The sequence below is a fragment of the Centroberyx affinis genome, unplaced genomic scaffold, assembly GCF_046629955.1.
Source record: "Centroberyx affinis isolate AG114_WGS23_722 - 3 ecotype Tasmania unplaced genomic scaffold, CSIRO-AGI_Caff_v1 ptg001712l_1, whole genome shotgun sequence".
Taxonomy (NCBI): domain Eukaryota; kingdom Metazoa; phylum Chordata; class Actinopteri; order Beryciformes; family Berycidae; genus Centroberyx; species Centroberyx affinis.
Genome location: NW_027280123.1, coordinates 109,374 through 134,151, shown reverse-complemented (window position 1 = coordinate 134,151; position 24,778 = coordinate 109,374). Strand labels below are relative to the sequence as shown.

Here is a 24,778-nt window from a genome sequence, read left to right as displayed (position 1 = left end):
ACTGTATGATCAAGATTCCTACATTTTTTCCTTTTTTCTATACCACAGGTTTTTCGGACATTGCGGTTTTATCACATTTTTTTTTTTTAACTTTTGACAATAGGCCAATACAATTACTAATACTTATTAGAGTGAACAGACTTCCTCAGTGGCAAGCAGCTCATAGTGTGGGTGTGAAGTTTTTACAAATGTTTAAAGACTTGTCAAGCTTCGAGCTGCTTAGGAAACCCTTTTTGCTACAATAGTAATGCTTTGGACATTAATACTCACTCTACGCCCTGCAATGCTTCAATGAGCTGGGTCTTCTGGTCCGGGGCCATTCTGGCAAACACAGTCCCATGCAGCACCAGCTACAAGACAGACAGCAGTAGCATTAGGTATCATGGAGACAACTGTCCCCACACTAGGTGCTACTTTAACATCTCCAATTACAGATTGTGTTGTAGTGATTTCCATCCTCAAACATCAGTGGCTGTTACCGGTCTTCCTTATACCTTTTGCAGCATGTCGGGGAAGTGCTCGTCGATGACGGCAAAGGACTTGCCGCTCATGGCAAAGTGGTACTGCTCCTGAGTCTTGGGTTCGTCTACGTGACACACATCCTCCAGGCTGATGGCTACTTCCTGTATGGAGCAGATGAAAGTGGAGATCAGGGCCAAAACAGGGTCAGGGTTACCTGTATTTACATATGCCATTTAGTGGACACCTTTACCCTAATTTAGTTTTTTAGTTTTAGTTTTTTTATTTGACAATTCACTTTAAAAGGACAATTCCATGGTTGCAACACCAATTTTTTCTTACAGTACTGTGAGTGTATGCATTTCTTAGGATGGATAGTCTTAGTGGGAATCAAACTAGAGCTACAAAAGTACATTTTTGTGGCTGTTCTTTGTTACCTAAATAACAGTCATAGTCATTGTTACTGAAATGACAGAAAGCTGCTGCACATTCAAGGAAATTAACCAGGTCACTGTAGCCAAAACAAATGCATTCTTTTGTTGGAGCTTTGTTTTTTCTATGCACTGAAAAAATATATTTGCATCAAGACTGTGACTTTGATCAAGACCTGTTTTGCTGTGGCCTGCACCTGGTCAGGAGTCAAGAGGTGCATTCCCTTCACCTCATTCATTGTTACTTAAAATAAATAACCATCATTAATGCCTCTCTAGACCCAGTTCTTGATCAGCTTATTTTGAATTATCTTTTATTATCAAAGTGTTAAAATCCCTTGTGTGCTGATCTAACAAATGTCGACTGGCTGCTACTGCCTAATAATATCAGTGTTCCAACATTATTTGGGGTTTTGTATGGATGAGAGTGGTGAGTCAACACATCTTTATCAGAGAAAAACAAGCTACATACAAACCTGTGTGATTGAACTCAGCTCTCGAATTGACCCACAATTAAATTCATACATATGTAATTCATATGTCCCTTACTGCATTCATAACTGTTTCCTTTTACGAGCGGTTGCCCTAGTTTTTTTCCACCAATGGAAGACTTTGTTTATGAGAACTTTGTGTGTTATGCAGTCTGGACCACAATCATTTGTTCAATCCCACTGCTTTAAATAACTGTCACTTCAGCCACCAAAGGCATAGCTTACAGAAACATCTTATGATCAAACTGGATCATACCAATGTGCCTACGTCAAAATTTACGTCAAAGTGGGTATTTATGAACCCCGACGAGGAAAAGTTCATGGCCCTACACTCGGTCCGTGACGTACAAACTTTTTCTAGAGGCGACACTGACATACTGTGTGAGCAGCTATTGAACCTACTCTTACCAACACGCATATTTTTTATAAATGAGGTGTCATTTCATGTTAGTCGGCTTTGTACATTATGATTAATCTCTGACCAACAGTGGCCAGTAGAGAGCACTCATTACCAAGCCTCTGTGTGTTTTGTGTGTGTACACATACTGTATGTGTCTGTTTTTCTACCCTCCCCCTATTCTTTCTGTGTATGTACACGTGTGAGAAAGCGTGCACACTGATGTGTCTGTGTTATTCTATCCCACCCTCACTCTGTGTGTGCATTGTGTTTGCATCTGTGTGAGCAATTCTGTTTTTGTTTGTATGCTTTTGTGCTTACGTCCATCCCTCTTTGTGTGCGTGTGTAAGTGCTCACGTTTCCATGTGTGTGGTGTGTGTGTGTTTGTATGTGTGTATCTGTGTGTATGCGTCGTCAGGTTTCCATCTCTCCCTCATTGTGTGCACATCAGTTTCCCCTGCCGTTGAATAGGTGGTGTGGGACACCCTGCCTTAAAGAGCTGCCAACCCACAATTTAATTAGTCTGGGTTTCAATGGGGTGTTTTATTGTCCCATGAGGGTCTAAATGCTGTTTCAGAAGCATTTCCATGCTGCCAACAATAAAATTCTGGGGGAAACACTGGTGACACGAGGGCGGATGTGTCTCAGTGTTTCCTTCCCTCCCTCACTGCATGAGTGTGTACACATGCATGCAAACTGTGAAGTGTGTATGTGTGAGAGGGTGTACGCCTTTTCGTTTCTGTTCCTCCTCCTTCGAGTGTGTTTTGTGTTTGAGCCGGCATGCTTGTGTCTGCGCCCCCTCCCCTCCCTCACCTCCAGGCGAGGCGTCTTGCTGGGCTTGTCGGCGTATCTCCAGGTGATCTTGGCGGCCTGTCCGTCGCGGGGAGGCAGGGCGTCGGCGATGATCACCGTGTCCTGAGGAGGGATCATGCCACAGTCCCTGGCCACTGAGATGGCTGTCAGCATGTTGTCACCTGGACGGAGATACAGCGTAAGTACAGAGCTCCTGCACATTTTTCCCCATGTCAAAATTCCATACGTCTTTAACGGTATTTATCCAGGAAAAGCTGACTGAGCACCAGGCTCTTTTCCAGCAACAACCTGCTTCATCTTCATAAAGTAACACAAATTCACACCTGGGAGCTGCCCAGTACAACCACAGTCTTCTAGTGTTGACCACTGCTCTATTCCAGGGGGTGAAGCACCTTGCTCAACCGCAGCTCGATGATAGTTGTTGATGGAGGGGAGAGTGTCGTTCATTCACTTTCATCACCCAGATTTTCCCATTTTGTCTGGAACCAACAATCTTCTTCTTCAATTGAACTTGTTAGTAAATGAGAGGGGGCTGATAGTGAACGTGAGCAAATTAAATGAAGTGGAATTTTAAAATAATTTGTTACATTAGTCATCATTCTAGGGCCAAAAAGGGAAGAGTCAGGCAAAGGCTGAATTAAGGTTAGAAGAGGATACTGATGTAGTATCTAGTCAGAGATTCATTCTTTGTCTCAAACATTCCTAATGCGTCTTTTCTTGCTGTCTCACTCTCTCTCTTTCTCACACACAGACACACTTCAGCGTTACGACCTTGACAATCTCTCCAGTCCATCCCCTGCCAACCCGTATCAGTATCGGGCAGGGAGCTCGCCTGCCTGTGGCTGATGGTAGGTAGGTAGTCAGGCTGGGGATCAGACACAGGAGCCTATTGTCCTGGAGCCCTCCATCGCCCCAGGGTGACACTCTAAACCACAGGAGGGCGGGGCTGGGGGTTTGGGGATGGGGAGGGAGCAGCCTGGCCGTGGACCAAGGCTCTGCATGATGGCCCACCAGTTAGAGAGAGGAGGCCTGGCTAAGAGACGCCGTCTAATTGTGTTGATTATGTTTAGGGAGAGACAGCAAGAGACAGAGATACAGAGACAGAGACGTTCCCATCCAACTGGCAAGTGAATTTCAGGCAAACGTTTGAAATGTTGCAAAAAATAAAATGAAAATTTAGTGCATTTCCATCAGGTGGGTTGAAGTGAATAAATAGGCTTCCTGAAGTCTTGGGCAAATTGTCATTATCAGCTAGGTTGGCCATATTTCATTCTTTCATTCGACAACGAATGCACTTGGCACTACTGTAAATGCACCAACTAATGACCACATAACCTCACTGGAGACTTATACACAGGTATACACAGAGAAAGCAGGTATGACATATCTGGGAGATTGTGGTGGACAGATATCTTTTGAACTGTTGTAAAATGAAACTGAACCAGCCGTTCCGAGCCTACGTCATTATACATTAGACACATGGGTTTTCATCACAATTTAATGCATCACCTTTTTATCCACAAAACACTCTTTTGCTTCAAGCAAGCATAAAAACTTTATGAGAAAGACCAAGAAATCAAATTCATTTTCAACTTCAATTTCAGACCTTTAAGACTTTCCAGACCTGCACAGGAACCCCCAGAGAAAGACAGCCAGGAGACGAAAAAACAAACAAAAAACAAACCGAGAAACCTTGGGTAGACTTTGGAGCCAGTTTCAGCCAGTTAAGCTGAGCAGCCTAGAGAATGTTATTAGTTGAAATTCCAGGAATAGCTGAGTAAATACAGGAGGAATTAAATCCCTGAAGCGCCACAACAAAAACACACAACACTCACCGTTCTGCCCTGTGTGACAGCCAGACTAGAGCATAAACTGATTTAAGCTACAGAAATAGATGACAGAAAGATAGTGTGTGTGTTTGTGTGTGTACACTATATGTTTGCATTTGTATATCTATGTGTATATGTACACCTGTGCACTCTCATTCTCATCATTTCTCATCAGTAACCATGATGATGTGGATGCTGGCTTAGTAAAAATGTGTGTGTGTGTGTGTGTGCGTGTGTGTGTGTATGGGTACATGCATGTTTGTGTATATGTGTTTGCGTTCAGTTCATCAGTGGCCATGACGGTGCGGATTTTGGCTCAGTGGAGGTGTGTATATGTGAATGTCTGTTTGTGTGTGTGTGTGTGTTTGTGTGTGTGTGTGTGTGTGTGTGTGTGGTCTCACCGGTAACCATGACGGTGCGGATGCTGGCTCGGTGCAGGTCCTGCAGCACTGCTGGGGTTTCTGCCTTCAGCTTGTTCTGCATGATGATCAGACCCAGGAACTCCATGTTGGTCTCTATGTGATCCCTGACAGAAACACACAACACAGTCATTCACTGTTACATTTTAGGCATTTAGCCCACGCTCTTATCCAGAGAGACTTACAAAGAATGAAGTAGTAGAATAAGCTTAAGAGCACTGACATTACAAGCAACCAATATAACGAGTCAAAGCCACAGTTCCTTGACAATATTTCAAAGACCAAAGAATGATAATGATAGAGCGAAGTGCTGGGAAAGAATAAATTAAGAGCTAAGGAAAGAGGCACTAAGAATCAGAATCGCTTCATTTGCCAAGTACAAGGAATGTACAGAAATCTGTCTTGGTAGTATTGGTGCAGAGACATAACGGAAATTAAAATGGTAACACAGTACAAACTGGAGGTCTACCGATGATGGATTTATTTTGGGCCAAAACCAATGTTTAAGAGGCAATAATAATTAAATCAGACTTTTTTTTAGGGCTTACAACACTGAAAAAAAATCGAAAATGTACTCATTTGACTTTAATCCAATACAATACAGACCTCTGCCAATTCTACTCTGAACTGCTCTTATTTATTACAAATTCAATTTATGAACAAAATGAACAAATGAAATGGGATTTTAAAAACCTCACATTTTACAGTACTGTCATGTAAATGCTGGTTCAATTTAATGAACAGTACATTTATTTTAATCAACCCCACTGCCAAAATGTTTTGAAATATCAGTTTGAACAGGAGAATCCCGACAGGGGAAGCGAATAAGACCCCCCCCCTCCAGAAATACCAAACTGAATGTGAAGCCGGTTGCTGCTGACAAACTTCCCTGGGTAAGTTTAAAATGAAAGGTTAAAAAAGCAACACCAGGGGATGTGGATGTGATGCAGATGACATGTATACACACACTGTACCTGCTGATGTTCTGGACTTTGTGCCAGGTGAGTTTGGATTCGAGGCGGCGGTGGGCCAGAGCGATGACCCGGAAACCCTGCTTGGTGTAATCCTCCAAAACCTCCCCGAAGTTCTCTGGCACTGGAAAGAGAGCGAGAGAGACAATGGAGGTGATCAGCAACACACAAAAAGCAGGAAAACAATACCAAAACTTCGGCTGAGGCAGTACATATTCAGACTTCTCAATACAAATATAGTTACCAGTAATGATAGCAGTAGTGTAGATAAGTAGTATTAGTAATAGCAGTAGCAGTAAGTGGGCTTTACTGCATCAGGACATTTCAGATAGTCTCAACGAAGTTATCACTAAACTTTTCATATAATTTCCCTCCTTCCTTTCCAAATTTCCTGACACACTGTACTTTAATGTGGTAAACCCCACAGATCTGACAGGCCAGTGTGCTAAAACAAGCCATAAAAAGTACTATACTACAATATTGTTCAGCACAGTAGAAGTTATTTGGGACACCTCACCTGTGTCCTTCTTGCAGAGGCTGGCCACCACCTCTGGCGCCCCCTTCAGGTAGGCGTCCATACGTTTCTCCCCCAGCAGACGAGCCACCACACTCATCCTCTGGAGCGCCGAGGAGAAGGGGAACTGCCGCACAATACCGATCTCATAGGCCGACTGGGCACGGACACACAAACACACACACACACACACACACACACACACACACACACACACACACACACAAACACGAACAGACACAACAGCCTTTTATCATTTATCTCCTGGAGAAGATTCAGACTGAATTGTTTCATCCCAAAATTAAATGTTCACCATGTGAAAAAAAGAGACACACTGACAAACATTATTGATAGCACAAAATAAAAAAAAAGACAGTACTGAAGGATATTAGGTAACGCAAGTGCTTGGTTGGCAAAATGATGACAGCTTGACAGACTGGATCCTTTAGCACTTTAAATATGAAATTATAAATTACTGTGTGAGACACTGTCATGTTTGTCCAAAGCATTGCACCATAGAAATTCTCTAAAATGCAGTTCCATTAAGTGAAATCTACATCTACTGGACAAGGAGGACACTGGTTTATGTTTACGCTCGGTCCTATGATTATGGGGTTAGTTGAATAGTTCACCTCGAGAGAAACAAGGGAGAATCTGAGGACAGTGACAAAGAGGAGGCGGGCCACTTACCGACAGCTCATACAGTTCCTACAATGAGAAAAGAAGAGAGAGTGAGATGAGTCAGTGAGAAAACAAAATGTCAAAACAAATAAGCCATTTCATTAGAGATGAATTATGTTGCTGTTGTTTTGCCGCAATGAGGTTTCCCTTTATGTGCCAAGAAAGCCCAAGAGTATGCAAGTTCTACTGTAACAAAACACTAAACGAGCTGAATTCAGTAATTAGTTGCCCCTATTAAACATATGAAACTAATGAAAGTTATGAAACTATAAATGGGCAGCATAAAGAAAGGGCAAACGCAAATTAATTGTTAAGGGACATGAAGTCAAACTGTTGAGTAAAGTAAAACAAACATTCTTCTCGCATATTTAATTAAAGCTGTTCTGTCTTAATCCAAGAAACATGTCTTTGCATGGTGAAAAAAACCCCTGCATTTAAGACATTTTAATATTAAGGCCTTACATTTAGATCATTTAAGACTTGTTCAGACTTTGTTAACGACCTGTGGACACAAGTATGCTAGTGCGCTGTACATACCATGTCCTGTTCTGGTGATACGACAGGCTCTGGGGGCAACAGCTGCTTGGGGGGGCGAACCACAGTGGGCATGATGCGGTTGTGGAGAGACGTCTCCTCCTCAGTGGCTTCCTCCAGGATCTGGGCAGACAGAAGGATTGTTGTTGTTGATTTAGTATTGAACTATGTTAACTATTTACACTGCACGTAAATATGGTTTGTGTATAAAATGCAGAGTAGTTTTTAGGAATGTTATCTCTTTAGAGGTTAGTAGGAATTTTATTTCATTAGGGGTTATGGAGAAAATTTGTTGTACTAACATCAAATTTCTATTGTTTTTCACTGTCAAGTAGTATGTTTTTTGTGTATTGTTTTGTTATGATTTTGTATACCATGTTGGAGACAAGTGTTTAAGTATGCATTTACATGTTATTCTCGGGGTTGTATTGTTTGTACCTTTTTATACCCAATAAATCAATCAATCAATTAATACGCAAGATCACAATGATGGGCATGAAACCTAGGATTACAATAGTTATTCCTGCACATTATGTAATTGGGGTTAATTTTACTGAATTGAATGATAATGAAAAAACTATTCCTGCAGCCTGGTTTGTTTGTTATGTTATGGTCGTTATGCTTTAGGTGGATATGGAGCCACTCACCCAGCCTGTAGCCTCAAACATCTTGAGGTCCAGAGGGTCTCCAGACAGCTGGCCCTCGATCTTGGTGAGGGAGTGGCAGGTAGCCATGCAAGCCACAAACTGGGACTTGACAAGACTCTCCTTGTAGGCGTTCTCCTCCGACAGGTGGAAACTGGGCAAAGGGCAGAAGGAGGTGGAGGAGGAAAGAGGACAAAAGGTCAGCTCACAGATATACTGGTGGAGAGGCACGACAACGAAAAACCGATGCTGTTGTTTCTGTGATGTGGAGAATATATTTTATGATGAGAATGACAATCTTTACAGAGGCAATGGATCACAAGGCTATGAATAAAAATAGCTAGGATAAAAATATAGCCACAAAAAAAAAAGAAAAAAAAAAGACAGATAGTAGCAGTTTATGATTATGGCTAAAATTATACCATAAATTCATGATAATAAAAGATCCTAATAACTTTGCTAGATATCATGATCACAATTATGAATCATGATATTAGTCTCAATTTTAATATTACAATATATATTACAATATTACAAAGTAGAACCAAATGAAATCATTGCAAAACAAACCCCTATTAACCAATTCATTATCAGACCATTCCCTGTGCATTCTGACAGTCAAATAGAGACCAAATAGAGACTTGCTTAAGCAAGCATGCAGCACTTAGCTACATTAGAGTATAAACCGTCTTACCTGCCATTCTCAACTCTCTGGACTCCCCATAGGTCTAACCCATCCTCTGTCAGAGTTCCAGTCTGGACACAAGGAGATAATGCATATCAACAGTTAATTCCCAATCCACAATGGCACCTACCCACCCAAATACCCTTAATCCATTCACCCAAACAGATTGAAGATCTCATTTATCCCACATGCTGTTGATACAATTGTGATTGTTGCCCTGCCATGATAAGTAAGCAACGACAAGACGACAACGACTAGACGTGGACTACACTGAGGCATCCAATGACTAATAAAATAAGGTAGTCAACCCCTAGTCAGGTCACATCATATACTGTATATATGTACATCTAGAGTGCTTTTAAGGAACAAGTATGTCACAAATTGCTTTACGGAAAAAAAAAAGGAAGCTTAACTTGACTAGTTAAAAAAAAAAAAAAAAGAACAGCAGTTGTGCGACCCCTAGTGCCCACCTTGTCGAAGCAGACGAGGTTGAGCTGGCCACAGATGTTGATCCTCTGTGGGCTGATGCAGAAGATGCCGATGCGTTTGAGGCGTCGCTGGGCGTACACGATGCCGGCCGTCATGGCGGCAGGCAGCGCCGGTGGCACAGTGATGGTGATGATGTCCAGTGACTCGATGATGATGGTCTTAGCTGGCACCTGGGGCAGGCAGAGAGGATAGACTTTGGAAACTAGACTTGGCATTCTTGGGTTTGATAATCACCTTCTCTTTTTGCTTGCCTCCCCCCTCCTATTACAGAACAGCACTCCTGGAGCTGGTAGGGATTCAATGTGTTGCTCAAGGACACTTCAGTGGGGTAGACGCTCCTCAACAAAGGGGCTTCTTCAGTATCAGGATGGTGCACCTATGCCACCCTGCTGCCCACTATGTTTTTCTGAGCTGTTTTTCAAAAGCAGCAGCCCTCCCACAGTTGTTGGGAGGGCTGCTGAAATATAGGTGTAGGAGTCGAGTATGTATGACTTTTCCCAAAACAAGCCATCCAGAGCCAATTTAGGGATTGAACAGTGTGGTACAGCGAAGTCTCCCAAGGGCATTTTTCTCTACCCTCGTTCAACAACAAATCCAAAGCATTGAACTGCCAAAGTGACTGATCCTCTGAGTCTAATGCTAATCCCACCAGAGGCCTTAGGGAGAAAGCAATCAAATTCCTCAAACAGTTCACTTCCCTATTCTGTTGCACATAGTCCTCCTGTCAACCTTACTACTGCTGCTATTTATAACCTTGCTGTCCGTTATAGCAAAAAGGTCTTTTGTAAAATCTTGCACCGAGGGCAGGAAATGTACTTTTTTTGTCCACTGGCCACAGTGGATGATTAATTCTAAAATTCACCTGCCGCTTTCAGCATTTTAACAGACCAACTCATTTTTAGAGTAGAAAAGAAACTCGAATTGAAAGGTGGTTGCCTGCTAAAGTAGCTGGTAGGGCAGACAAGCTATATTTCTAATACAAAAATGTACTATTTAATATTATGCTCTTGTGAAATAAGAAACATCTGCAGCTTCAGCACTTCTTCCAAAAATTAAACAAAATAGCCTGAAAACAGAAAATTAAAATGTTGTCGTTTAGTGTTGTTTCAGCTACACTCCCACATGCTTTTTTGTACTATACGAACTCTGAACCCATCTTGATCAAAATCAGGATATTTTCATGAGTTCCATCTGTTCTGGGTCTCCTGGATTACCTTGTTCATAATGCTGAGGACGATGGAGTAGACAAAGCCGATTCCGGCCACAGCCACCAGACACAACAGGAAGAGGTAGGCATCGCGGTACAGCTTGAAGTCGGTGGGCTTGGGGTAAAGGATGGAGCGAACCAGCTGGCCTTTGGCTGTGCTGAAACCTGGGGAGGGAGGGAGGGGAAGAGTATATTTTAAAGGTTATCTCATTAAAGTCTGAAAGGGGGCACTGCTCGACTTAGCGGGTAGTAGCAGTAGTGTTTTCTTATCTGTGAGCGTTTAATTGTTGAAACTTTTGTTAGTCTGAAGGTAAGTAAAACAAGCTGTGTTTCTCTTCCCTTTACTATCATTCAATTGATGAGTGGCCTAATTTACTTTTCTAATTTACATTTACTATATTGTTATTACTGGGTGTCTGTTTGGTATCATGATGTGGCGATTTGTCATGTGCTTTTATTTTAAACTATGTCTGCAAAACCACATTCACCTTACAGGACAACAGAGATTTTAACTGAATTGAATGTTATGTTAAGAATGTCAGATGTCAGATCAATGTATGAATGTTGTTAATATTTTGCTCTAATAGGAAAAAATGACAATTTTGGGATTTGATGTTGGCACTGGACCGATGGTATTGGTGGAGGAAGGGGAGAGACAAAGATAAGATGAGCATTATTGATTCAAATTGGGAGGGGGGGGGGCTGAGATGCTGGTCATAATATAATATGATATAGGACAATTAAATAATAGGATACATTGTGATGTTATGGTGATTTTATGCTATACACACACACACACACACACACACACACCTGTGCGGACCACCACAGCCTTGACCAGTTCGCCGGTGTAGAAGCGGGTCTGGATGACGTTGGTGCCACAGAAGAGGGTGTGTCTCTTGTGCTCCTCTGTGTTGTAGGCACCATCGGCCTCGTCCCCCTTCTCCCCCGGCAACGGGTTCGGCAGGTTGGTCTTCGTCACCGGAACACTCTCACCTGATGGAGGGATTGAGATCGACGTAAAGATTGGTTGGAGCAGGGAGGGGTAGCAGGTGAATATTTGCACAGTCCTGGTAGGGGCCTGATGACAGTTTGTAATTTAGCAGCCATTATGGCCAGGGAACACAGTAGTTGATTTCCTGCCCTGATTCTGTATGGACTTGGTAGAGCCACAAAATGAAAATGATGCCAACTTTATGTTAAGTAATGCTGCTCCAGGTATATGAATCACTAGAATCAGTTTCAGAATCAGTTTTATCGGCCAAGTAAGTTTGCACATGCACACAAGGAATTCGACTTGGCATCATGTTTGTACATGCTGATACACACTTTAAATGTTACACACACTCTTAACATGCCAACACCAGCCGCCCATCAAATGCTGGTTAAGTTTGTCTGAGGTTGTTTAGTGCATCTACTCCACCAGCTGAGGTGGCAGATAAACAGTCTTTTTTTCTATTCTACAAAGCATTTTAAAATGGGAAAATGGTGAAAGTGGCTGTTGAATTTTGCAGGGCACCACAATGTAAACAGCGGATGAAAAAGCTAATTTCCTGCCCTGACTTGCACACACACACCGTCAGGCACACAATATCACATTCTCTCTCATCCAACCCTGCAGTGTCCCATCATAGCGGCCATCTGGAAGGCAGCCAAATGAGTGGGTAACTGTGTAATTGAGTCTGGCCCAGCACAGAAGCAGATAGTGTGTGCCCAGTTCTGTTCAGGGTCCAGTAATTGTGCGCGAACACGGCAGAAACACAAAACAAAAATGACACTACTGTAAGCAGCACGCAGACCTGGGATAATTGTAAACACTGTGTTTACTATATTTGGTGGGTTATGTTTCCACTTTTCTCCTGAGGACTGCTCTCTGTGGCCCAGTGTGCTTATATCCACTCACATACGTGCAAGTGGACACACAGACAAACACACATACATGCAGAGAGAGACACACACACACACACACACAAAAGAGCTGGCCAGCAAATTTCTTGGAATGTGTGATGTACTTGTTCCAACCAGTGTTTCCTATCCTTTGTTTTGGCTCTTTATTATGTTGTTTTTATCTGTATTTGTATCCTATTTCAACTGTAAAACAGCTGGCAACACAGTTTGCAGTAAACTTGTTAAAAGCAGCTTAAATAAACAACTTTGCCTTGACAAGAAACTGCTCCAAGTGCCTGGGAAATTAAACATCAAGCACTTCTCAAGTGCTTCAAACATGTTAAATATTTTGCCTCGACTCTTCATGCCACTGATACAGAAAAAAGAGGAACTGGTGAATAACTAAACGTACAGCAGACAGGAAACAGACTGTTAACCTCTGACCTGTGAGCATGCTCTCGTTGACGATGCAGGTGCCGCTGACCAGCACGGCGTCGCACGGCATGATGGTCCCATTGCTGGGGATGACCATAACGTCACCGGGCACCAGATCAGTAGACATGATCTCCTCGATATCTGCCGGGGGAGGGGGGGGGGGGGGTCAAATGGAGGTGAGGAGACGGAAAAGGAGTGCATAAAATACATGACAGGTGGAGAGAGCAGAGAGTGCTAAAAGAGGGTGGGGAGAGGTGGAGAGTGTGGGAAACGAGCCAGGGGGAGCGGACAGTGGGTGGGGGGGGCGGGGTGAAGGGAGGAGAAAGGAGAACAGTTGAAAGGGGGTGAGGGGGGTGTGGGAGGGGGTATTTTGTGCGTCAGAGCCCCAGAGTCTTGTTCAGCACATCTCTCATTACTCACGCCCCTCTGGGCAGCAGGGAAAGAGCTGAGGCATCATATGCACGGGCCATTGCAGTAAATGGATGCATAAACACTGACAAACTGAGTATATGACTGTCCAGTGCTTGTACACCGGGTTTGCAGACAGAAACGCCCACTTTAAAAAAGGTATACATACAGACATACACAGTACACAGGCATGCGCAGATTCACGCAAGAGTGCATTAAACGTACACACATACTAGCACCCACACGCACACAAATTCCCCCTCTCTCTCTCAAACCCGGCAGTGTCCCATCATAGCAGCCATCTGGAAGGCAGCCAAGGCAGTGGGTGACTGTGTAATTGAGTCTGGCCCAGCACAGAAGCAGAAAAATGTCTACTTTCAGTTTGGGTTTGGAAAGCGCTCATCAGAAAAGCAGGAAACCGAACAGGCTATGAAATGCTGTCTGCTATTGTCAGAAGACTCTACAAAAGGCAATCCGCAAAGAGAAAACACAGAGGGACAAAAAAAAAAAAGAGAAAAATAATGACAAACCGTTGTTGGCTCGGCATACGGACACGCGGACAATACTGTGAGTTGCCACCATATCGTGAAGCATGACATATTGCTAGAGAAGGAGAACAAAGAAAGCAAACATTATAGGCATGAATCGTTAAAAAAAACAAAGTCTTAACAACAATAGCATACTTCAAACAGCTTTTTGATTTTCCTCAAGAGTTCAACATCCCCTTGTTCCCTTGCACTCCTCACGCCCCCCCACCACCACCTATGTGATTGTAAGGGGTTCTTCTTCTGTGTGTGTGTGTGTGTGTGTGTGTGTGTGTGTGTCTGAGTTTGTGAGCTAGTGAACCCAGGGGCAGCAGACCATGTGTAGATGAGCCTTTATGCTAGCCTGAATGGGCCTGGATTAGACTTAGTGTGGGGCGGGGTTTATGTCTGACACTGGCTTAGACCTGCCTGGCCCGGCTTGGACAGGCGCCGGGCCTTAAACAGGTAACTTTTTAACAAGTATGTCTTTGTGTTGGTTTTATGCTGCAGAGAGCACCAGAAGGGAGGGGTTTACCACACCAGAACAGTTCAGTTAGTGTGAAGTAAGCGGTCAGTAACAGAAAGGTATACAGAGCTGACTTTGAAAATGCTTTCCTTTGATTGTGTAAAGTTTATGGCACTTGTTGTACTGTCCTATATAGCCCAATCACAGCCATCTGGCAGCCAAGAGGAATAAAACAAACAAGAGTGCATCTGCGCTCTTCAAAAACAAGCTCTTTCAGTTGTCAGACATAGGTTCCAAACTGTCTATTTAATTCAATTAAATTTAATTTGATGTTCAACTCCTGTTAACATTTCAAAGCATTTATATTGCAATAAAAATACTGTGCAATGACAAACTTTCTATCTTTACTTACTTTTGCTTAATAAATAAAATGAGAACAAATGTGATGTAGCTTTTCAAATTGAAAAAACTGACGATAAGTATGATAAATTAATATGTATAAATATATCATGAATATGTAATTCATGTTAACGAATGTGATTAAACATCCAAGTGAACTCAAATGTGAAAAAACAAATTCAAGAACACTGAACAACTGCTCAACTATATTCGAAACTGCATATTATGATACAGTAACAAAACACAAAAAACGGGAGACATTCTCTCATTTCCCAGACAGCATGTGGGTCCGTTGGATATGGATATGAGGCCTGATAATCAGCCCTGTTTTAATAATGTGGCCTGCCGCTCACCTTTTTGATGGTGTACAGAGAGGTAGCTATGGATATGACCGACATGAAGACGATGGCCACGGCGTAGTAGTAATACTCATCGGCACTCCACAGGATCACACTGAAGAGCTGGAAGATGTAGAAAGGGTTGAGGACCTGCAGGAGGAGACGAGAGAAGAGATTGATGTGACAAATACACAGAGGTGTAAGAAATAAGTGAAGAACACAAAGCATTTAAAAACAAAAATAACAAAAGAAATAACCAGGTAGCTACCTGTCACACAGAGACAGCCAGTGGAAAAATTTGCCTATTTAAGTTTATTATGCTCCTATATGTCTACAGAATTCCCATTTACAATTTGTGTTTTTCGTTTCTGTTGTTCATTTAGCCTGAGATGTATTGGTGCTGTGTTTTGTACAGACTTCTCTATGCTCTACATACTTCAAGAGTCACAAGAGTCAGAAGAGTCAGAGTGAAAGTCAAAGAAAATAGCAAAAGAAACCAAGTAAGTGGAGTAATTCTGAGAGTGAAATAGCCAGAGATAAAGAGAAACTGAGATGGCCTAGAGTGGTGGAATAACGTTTGTGTTACTAATGCAGATCCTGTTGGCCCAGTGCACCCATCTGACATAATGGTGCCTTCAAGAGGTGTCGAGTTTACCGCGTTTACGAGAAGAGAGCACATGAACGCTCCAACTTCACGACTTATGACGTTAAAGTGGGTGTGTCACTAGTTTCAACAATGGCAGAACCCATGGGGACACACACACAAAACACACACCACAATCCATTCGGTGTGATGAAAGAACAAAAGAAGCACAATCACTAGTCTTTGAGGCATCCATATTTGTGGTATGCATGTCCATAACCAAGTTGTACAATTTGTACTTTTGACTACCGAGGAGTATTTGAAGGCAGCGTAAGACTCAAGTGACTAACTAGCTCCTAGCCAAAATAAGTATAGGCAAACATCGAAAAGGACCATTCCAAATGACGTGTGAAACAGTATTACATTTACAGTAAACATTTTAGAAATTTAGCTGAAGGTCTTATCCAAAGATATTTACATTTGGTGAACAGGTACGGGTTCTGTGTCTTTCTTAAGGGGATTTCTATAGAACATATGGTGGTGGATGGACATGTTAGCTGTTGTTGGAATTGAACCAGTGACTCTATGGAACCTATGGAACCATCCCTATTACCACTAGACCAGTATGTGAAAGTTTTAGTCTGAACCAATATTCCATTCAAAGCTACTGCAAATTGCCAGCGAAGGGGCAGATTTCTAAATAAGATTAGTCTTATGATTTGTGTGGAGATCTACTGTAGTTTTTAAGAACCTAGATCTCGTGTTTGTCCTGAAAAATGCAGGAAAACAATGTCCATAAAGACACACACTGAATCACTCACAGACGTGTTTCAATTATTAGCTTTTCATTTTTTCCATAATACTACCAAAAATATTTAGTTTGAATTCCAAAGAAACACACTGTTAAACTGACAAAATTCAGTTAACAGTCTCATTGGTATGAGTAAGCATGAGTTGTCAAGGTGTTTCCCATTCAAAGGAAAGAGGACTTAAGACTTAGGTCTGAATTCCAAAATAAACAGCTATGTTGTTCCAATCTGGGCCCCACCTCTTTGATAAGCAGCTTGAAAACAGAAGGCACTTTCACTGCAATTTCATTCACTCCGAAGAACAGTCTCCTGTCAAGGGGTAAAAGAAACGAGAGCAACATTTATATCAGTCAAACTGTTTGATGTTGACAGTGCTCTGAACCAGCAATAGGTAGGAATAGGTAACCATGTGCCATGGAGGGCCGAGAGTATGCAGGTTTTCATTCCGACCACCAACTATACCGGGTGGTTTTACCGATTAGTCCTCCTCTGTGGCGGAACGTGTGCTAATCAGTGAAATCAGCTGGACCCCGTGTCATTAGTCATTTTAACTTTTTCCTGGCACTTCCTTTTGGGGGAATCCCCGCTGACATCTTAATGATGTTCCTAGTGAAACAGGGCTCTGGTGTAGCCTTTGGTTGGAATGAAAACCTGTATACACTTTGCCCTCCTTGGCACATGATTGCTTATCCCTGGTATAGAGGACTGGGTGGAAAATGATCACAGCCACCAGACAAACACTGGTAAAGTCAGGCTGTGGCTGGTGAGTCTGTCTAATCTACCAGCCACTACGATAACTATCACACATCACTTAGTCTTAGAAGTCCTATGTTATTCTAGAAATCTAGGTGGCAGGTAAAATGGTGACAGAGGTGGTGAATTATGTGATTTACCAAACACTGTGATCTGTTGGCAGCCTGTAAAAATTATAGACATTGAGCAGGTGGCTTTCCAATTGCCAAGATTAGTGGCCATATATGCAGTAAAATCTTTGGAAACATAATTTTCCATACTTTCATACTTAGTCGACTGATCCAGGCACTTTGCCATTAATACTATTTCATTTGAGCTTTATTTCTCCAAATAAAACTCTGCAGCAATTTATGAAGAGTGGAGCAAGGAGAGTTAGATGTTGGAGTTGAAGCTGACTGATGTAAACTATCTACGCAAGTGGGAGTTGTTGTTAAAAGTGATTTATCTTCCATTGTGTTCTCTTTTTCTTCCCCTTGAGCTCAACTCTTATTGTCTGTCGGCAGGGTCACTCTGAGATTTCAGTCTTGGACCGCTTCAGACTACAACAAAAATCTTGTCGGGCCAAAGAGCCAAATTCTCCAGTCTTGATCCCTTTAACACAACAGGATAATCTGACCAACTGTCGGGTCCAGGTGCCCCCCCGCACCACCCCCAGCCCCAACTCACCCCACCAGTTGGGATGGTCCAGTCGGGCTTAGAATTGAGGGTAAAATCATCTAGTGTGACCTAGCCTTCAGACAGCTGAGATGTTACCTGTACTCCTGCTGGTTCCTGGTCAGGCCTGCACTGTGCTCCGAGTGGAGGGTGGAGCAGCTGACATTCAGATCTTCCAGGCCTCTGTAGGGGGAATATAGGTCAAAGCGGGACACAAGGTTGACATATTAAATCACACTTAAGTCTAACCGTTATTACAGCTGATTACCCACATGCTTGTTTTGCTCCTTTTATTTTACAGCACTTTTTAAGTTAAAGAAAAGGGCCACACAAATGTAGTAATTGTTATTTAAACCTACACTTTAGTTTGCTCTAGAGGAAGAGGTTTCTCCAGTGAAAGTGCTTGTAAAGAGGTGGTAAAAGTGGGCAGTAAAATATCTGTAGATAAGCAGAAACCGCTTACGTCAAAACTTCAAAGTTCTGCAGCTCGTCGTTCCAGTAGTACTTTGTGCTGTGGAGTGTAAAATAGCGAATCTGGGGGGAGGCAAGCAAAGCTGCGTTATCAAAGCCATCTGAGGGAGAAACTATGACATTTGAAAAAAAGAGTCTGCGTGTACGCTTGTTCATATCAAAGGTGGAAATTACAGTAATTACATGATATACACGCACACACACTCACACAGCAATACACAAACAAAATTGTAATTTCCTGTCATTTCCAACTGCAATTTGCATGTTTGTATCAGTGGAGGAAATTACAATTTAGCGTGTTTGCACTGCAGTGTGTGTGTGTTGCTGCAATTAGTGTGTTCTCGTATGAATGTAGGAAATAATAACTTGATGTGTGCTGCCAAGTGTGTGTGTGTGTGTGTGTGTGTTGATGCAATTTGTGTGTGCTTGTATCAATGGATGAAATTTAAACTTGCTGTGTGTGTGTTGCTGCATGTACAGTATATACAGTTTACTGTGTGAAGAGCGTTTTGCCGACCTGCGTGGGCTGGTAGTCGGCGTATCTCCTGATGAGCTCCTGAGCGGGGCTGCCATCGGAGCGGTGGGGGGTGTGTCCGTTGGCCAGAGGGGGGGAGGTGGAGGTGGGGGAGGAGGGGGAGGAGGGGGAGGTGGTCTGGGTCTCCAGGCTGTGGAAGGGGTTTCTCCCCGGGGCCAGCATCACTCGCACCTTGGCCAGGAACCAGCGCCGGAACTCGTCCTGGTCAAACACACACACACACACACACACACACACCACATACTGTGTTAAATTAACTCACTTGCTTGTTACAACAGATCTAGTTCACATTTCATCATGAAGTTTAACAGAACTTAAATTACAAGAGAGCATTTTGAAGTTTTACCATCTCAAAAAGTAACCGGCCAGTGCGGCAGGTGACTCTTTTTAACCAAACAAAGTTTACCAGCATTTGGCTCTTGGTGTTGTTAATTTTGGACCCTTCCTTACTTTAACCTAATCCTAATCTTAAACCTAAAATCAAGTCCTAATCCTAAACTTGCCCCATAAAAAGTGAGGAGTCGCAAAATGTCCTCACTTTGAATGTTCACTTACTAATGATTACTGAACAAATGGCAAATTATTTGTGCATGCATGTTTGTGTCTGAGGGAATCAGCCAGTCTCAATGTATTTACTGTGCTGCTACAATAGATCACTTGTACTTGCTCATGTCTTTAAAAGCACATGAGCATGAGGGTTATATCATCTCCATATATCCATACCCCCAATCTGTGCCCGCCAGCAATTAAGAGTTTGTGTGTTTGCCTCAATGTTGGGTTCTATAGTGTCCAGTAAGCTCCTCCACAAAGCAAGAAACTAACTTTTTTGTCTCTTACACAAGCCACAGTGGCTGATAAATCTCCTGAATTCACCAGCCACGTTCACTATAGTACCAGCCAACTACATGAGAACAGAACAGGACCTCCAAATGATGGTTGGTAACCTCTTAAAAGTGGTTGGTTGAGGAGACAAACTTACTGATAACAGTCAAAATTTGAGTGGTAGCGACTTTCTACCCCGCTCCTAGAAATAAATCCATGCTACCCAGAGAATTTTAAAAAATCAGCACATGTTTAACAAGAGATTTAAAATAGGTGTGGGTCTTTTTTTTTGGTTTTCACAGATCATGCATTTAAGATTTTTTTCTGTACTCTTACATTTTTGTCATTGTAAAGCCCAGCAGTGGTACACTGAAAAAATAGCTGTACAATTATGGCAGGGTAATCCTAATTACTATACTAGACTTTTTAAAATTATAATTATTAGTCTTGATGATTTGGCGAGCAAAATTATTTAACTGAAATTTTTGCATGGTAGGGTGACTATTTTCACTGACAGCAGGTGTTTTAAATGAAATGACATGATGTTAACCCCCACCACACACAGACAGACACACACACGCATCCCAGCTCAGGGTGCTACCCACCGTGGACCGCAGCAACACCACCTGGGCATCGCGGACCATGGAGCGGGTGCAGGTGGATTTGACGCACCACTCCGGCATCCAGTAGAGCAGCAGCAGGAGGAAGCCCCCTGTACACAGCACCCCGAGGCCCACCAGGGCCAGCCGCCAACGGCACAGACGGTAGCCCTGCAGCTCCTGGATGTTGGGAGGGGAAAGGGGGAACAGGTGAGAGGTCGAGTGATAAGTCCAAAAGCCAGGGTTCCCACCGCCCTGATGTCAAATTCTACAAATTTTCCATGACTTTCCAGAACTAAGTTGGGGCACCTCCAAGACCTAAACATTTTATTCCTTCCTGTTTTTCAAAGAGAGATCTTTACAGTCCCATAGCACAAAATGAGCATAATATATCTGCAGGGGTTTAGGGTCTAACTCATTGAGAAACATGGAGAAACAAGTCAAGAAAATTAGTGAAGTGAGAAGAGGGAGGATGAGAAAGAGAGAACAGGCAGGCAGAGGGCTGAATGTAAAATGATGATCCCAATTATTTTGTTAGGTATTATGTTCACTATTATTAGTCTCAATGACTATAGGTACAAAATTATTCTGTTGCATATCAAATATTTATGGAATATCATATATTGAGTATTTTGAACTTCAGCATATGTTCTAAATTAAATCATATGAAATTAAATGTTTCAAAATTCGAGAAATATTAATTGTGGAAGCAAAAACTGCGAGATACGAATACACACAATTAGGCTAATTGTACAGCCCAAGCAGAGGGACAGTCATGGGGAACAGAGAGAGGGAAAAGACGTACCATCTCATCCTCCTCCCCTTTGTTGAGGACCTTCAGGTCTTCCTTCTCCATGCTGCAGAACAGTTCGCCAAGTCCCCTGTCCAGTCACTGCAAACAGGACACACAAAACGTCAGGGTAAGGCACAGCGGGGATCAACCACTTCCAACCCACAAAATGCTTTTTGGGGATAGGCCGGAAGACAATGGAATGTAGAAAAACATATTTCTAATACAAAAAATCATCATGGTTTTCATGCTTGAAATAAGAGCCATTTTGTTGTGAAATAACGGATATTGGCAATAGCTAGGCTTCTTCCAATAATTAATCAAATAAAACAGCCTGAAAATGGAATAATCAAAATCGTCATTTGGTGTGAAAGTTCACTCTGCATGTCTGTGGTTGCAACAGCGAGACGTGAGTACATATCACTTTGTGTTTTGGGGGTAATAGCCTGAAAAGATTGAGAACCATTACTATGCACAGTTAATAACATTTAATCTGGTATCAAGACCTAGTGGTACCATATATGAACTCAGGCTTGTCATCTCAACACAGCATGTGGGTGACAACAGTGGTCTAGTGGTTAGAGCAGAAGGTCATGGGTCCCCACAATAGACAATTTGTCCGTAATAGACACATGTCCTGTTGAAATGTCCCTGAACAAAACACCGAATCCTCTGCTCACTCACTCATTCAAAGTTGCTTTAGATAAGAGCGTTCACTCAATGCAGAAAATGCAACCCAACAACAATCTTTAAAAGCAGTGAACATGGCATATTTAGGCATAACCATCATAGTAGAATAGAGGGGAATGACACTGGAGGCACTGACTAGCCAGGTTTAAGATATCATCAGAAACCTTCCATTTTTCAGTTTTGAACATTTTATTTATTTATTTTAATTACCAGCTAACAATTTCTCCTACATGCAGTAAAATGTTCCATGACTGTGAGACAAAGCCAAACATTTGATAATGCATTGCAAAATGTTCAAAGACACAATTGGGGAGGTGTGTGTGTGTGTGGGGGGGGGATCAAATTGTCTTCTCAACCATATGAGCTGTTCAATCGAGAGTCTCAAGGAAAAGAGCTGTAATGAAGAGGGCTATTAAGTGCAGTAATAGCTAACCATAGCTCATGGTGCATTAGGTTAGCACATGTCACACTCAAACCACAAGAATGCACAGCACGGCTCAGACAGCTGCTTGACCTCACAACACCTGAGACTATCTCTGAAGCGCGTACACACACACACACGGCGAACAACTGAGTCATCAGATGTGTGTGTTACCCAATATATGCCGTGCGTCCGCTCTCTCCTTCTCTCAGCTGTCCCCCAGGACTAGCCAGCTGCCGGAGAAGGCAGATTGTCACTGTGTGTGAGTGTGTGTGTGTGTGTGTGTGTATACTGCAGTGATCTTGACCAAGAGGAGCGTCTGGGTCAAAAGGTGAACAGCCACTTGGAAGTATCAGTTAGGCTGAAGACAATTTGTCTCTATGCTCTGTGTGGGTGAAAGTAGAGCCGAGCTCCAGCAAAAATAACTCTGCTAATTTGGCATTTTGTAGTCTAAGTATTTTACTGAGCAAGAGAGAAAAAGCGAGGCAGAGCATGAGTGCATGAGTGAAACTGAAAAAGACAGCAAGCGAGAGAGCGAGACAGAGGTTAATTAGGCTGCTTGCTTCAGAAATGTTGCTTTGACTGAGCAAAGAAGCTGCATTTTAATACAACATTTTATACTAACAACAATCAAGAAACAAGAACTTTAAATCAGTATGGTAATTTCCACCGGTGATGGATCCAGACCAATGCCAATCCCAATCCAGCGGAGTTTGCAAAGCCATCCTCATCACTGACAACAGGCAAAGTGCAGTAATGTGTGCTGAGGCATCTTGGATAACAGTGTAATAACTAAAACACAGTAAAAAAACAAAAACAAAGTAGATACTGATTAATTGGTTTGAGATGAAAAAGCAGGCATAAAGGATGCAAAATATAGGCCTACTGTGAAAAGGTAGGAATTGCAATAGTCCATGAGCTTCTTTTCAACTGATATAGCTACAATATTATCATATATCGTTACCGTCATCAGATGAATATTGTCAATAGGTAAATTTTGATATCACCCGAGCCTAATAGTTACTAATGCAAGAGCACTGACTGAAAGGTTTTCTTCAAAGTGAAAAAAATAGCTTAGTGCTAGTTACAGGCTTGACAGGGACAGTGCATGACACACCACACTAAACAATACAAAACAAACAATACAGTGAACAAAAGAAAAAAGATCTAAAAAAAAAATTCTTCCACCACAACTGCAGTGGAAATGCTCTAAATGAGCAATTAGCAAAATAACCGCAGCGGGGACAGTAACTCACTGAGATGAAAACACAGAGGAAACTGCAACAAACTAGTCAGTGTAAAACTGACTGAAAAACTTTATAAGGGTGACATGATTCCCTCCTTCTTTTCGAAATGCCTTCTGCGCATTCCAGGTAGGCTTCCAACCCAATCGCAGCAGTCAGTTTCCACTATGTGACCTGAAACACATTGTACAAGGGGGGCAAAAGTACATGGGACAAAAATAGTAGGGCCAAAGGTAAATGGACCAACAGAAAGTGATCTAAACGCCCGCAATACCTACATCTAGATAAAAACAAGAGAACACAATAAAGACTGTTCCCTGGTTACCACAAGAGCTTCCATAGCAACCAATTAAGGACAGTGAGTCAGTCTTTATGGCTTTATGATATATCAGCAGTTGGATTGCATCTTTGACCAATCAGTGTGCTTGGCTGAAACTATCTGTTGTATTATAGTCACAATTAAATTGAAGGGGTGTATGGGCCAATGTTAACGGAATAGATAGGAAGGATTGCTGGGTAAACAACTTCTTGATTCCTTTGTCGGGGAACAAGCACCAAGATGAGATCTTTAAGAGGACCGGCGGTTAGATTTAATGAGCATGATGACCAAAAGAATAACACAGACAATTCATTTTGGTAATTCCACTGAACATTTTCATCTTCATTTTGTATGAAGTATGACCCAGAGAACGACCTTGAGAATACAAAGCAAAACTATTTTCAGACATATGTAGATGAAGAGAGAAAGGAGGGAGGACAGAAGAGTATACAGGCCAAAGGAAATGGGATGAGAAGTGTTCATTAACATCTGACTTTGACTGATTTGACTTTACAACTTTTACATCATCCAACTGTTATTTTTAATGAAGACGTTTGTCATAGTTTTTCTAGCTGCTTCCCAAAGTCAACTTTTTTTTTAAACAAGGTGCGACAGCCAGCGGTTAATCACCAATTTTCAGTGCGAGGGAAGCGAGGAGGTGCGGACGAGCAGGCAGTCTGGCAGAGTGAAGCAGCAAGCAGGCTCGATTCTGTGAAAATATTGCATTTGTGCTCGTCTCACACACACACACACTTACCCGCCGGAGTTTCATTAAAGGACTGACCAGTCAGTGGACACAAGGTTGCGTGGTCAGTGAATTGAGTTTTTTATCATTGCATTCAAAAAATGTGGTCTATGATTTCCCTGAACTTTATGACTGCTTTCTAAGAGGTTACTGGGACATTAATGGGAGAGACTTTGCATGGCACAGTGTCGTATGAATAGGGTGAGTGATTGACATTACAGCAATTCTAATTTGCCAATCTGATTTAACATACATTTGCATTTTTCATGATAACAATTTAAAGAGCCCAGCGGTCTTTGAAGAGACTTAAAATCCTACTTGA

At 42.3% G+C, this 24,778-nt stretch overlaps 1 protein-coding gene across 1 annotated transcript in view; it reads right to left on the bottom strand.

The window, feature by feature from the left end:
• The window catches only part of atp13a3 (ATPase 13A3), a 48,890-nt gene that overhangs the window by 11,801 nt on the left and 12,311 nt on the right, over positions 1-24,778 (bottom strand). Inside the window, exons 3-24 of the mRNA XM_071528706.1 lie at positions 21,053-21,139; positions 20,254-20,427; positions 18,809-19,027; positions 18,284-18,354; positions 17,920-18,003; positions 16,653-16,722; positions 15,037-15,171; positions 13,825-13,897; positions 12,896-13,027; positions 11,378-11,560; positions 10,572-10,729; positions 9,339-9,527; positions 8,878-8,939; positions 8,187-8,337; positions 7,543-7,662; positions 7,015-7,032; positions 6,328-6,481; positions 5,814-5,934; positions 4,822-4,946; positions 2,592-2,752; positions 495-623; positions 271-350 (exon numbers count right to left, since the gene is read on the bottom strand). Of these exons, the coding sequence (XP_071384807.1) occupies positions 271-350; positions 495-623; positions 2,592-2,752; positions 4,822-4,946; positions 5,814-5,934; positions 6,328-6,481; positions 7,015-7,032; positions 7,543-7,662; positions 8,187-8,337; positions 8,878-8,939; positions 9,339-9,527; positions 10,572-10,729; positions 11,378-11,560; positions 12,896-13,027; positions 13,825-13,897; positions 15,037-15,171; positions 16,653-16,722; positions 17,920-18,003; positions 18,284-18,354; positions 18,809-19,027; positions 20,254-20,427; positions 21,053-21,103 (2,660 nt within the window). The 5' untranslated portion in view covers positions 21,104-21,139. The remainder of the gene's footprint in view (positions 1-270; positions 351-494; positions 624-2,591; positions 2,753-4,821; positions 4,947-5,813; positions 5,935-6,327; positions 6,482-7,014; positions 7,033-7,542; positions 7,663-8,186; positions 8,338-8,877; positions 8,940-9,338; positions 9,528-10,571; positions 10,730-11,377; positions 11,561-12,895; positions 13,028-13,824; positions 13,898-15,036; positions 15,172-16,652; positions 16,723-17,919; positions 18,004-18,283; positions 18,355-18,808; positions 19,028-20,253; positions 20,428-21,052; positions 21,140-24,778) is intronic.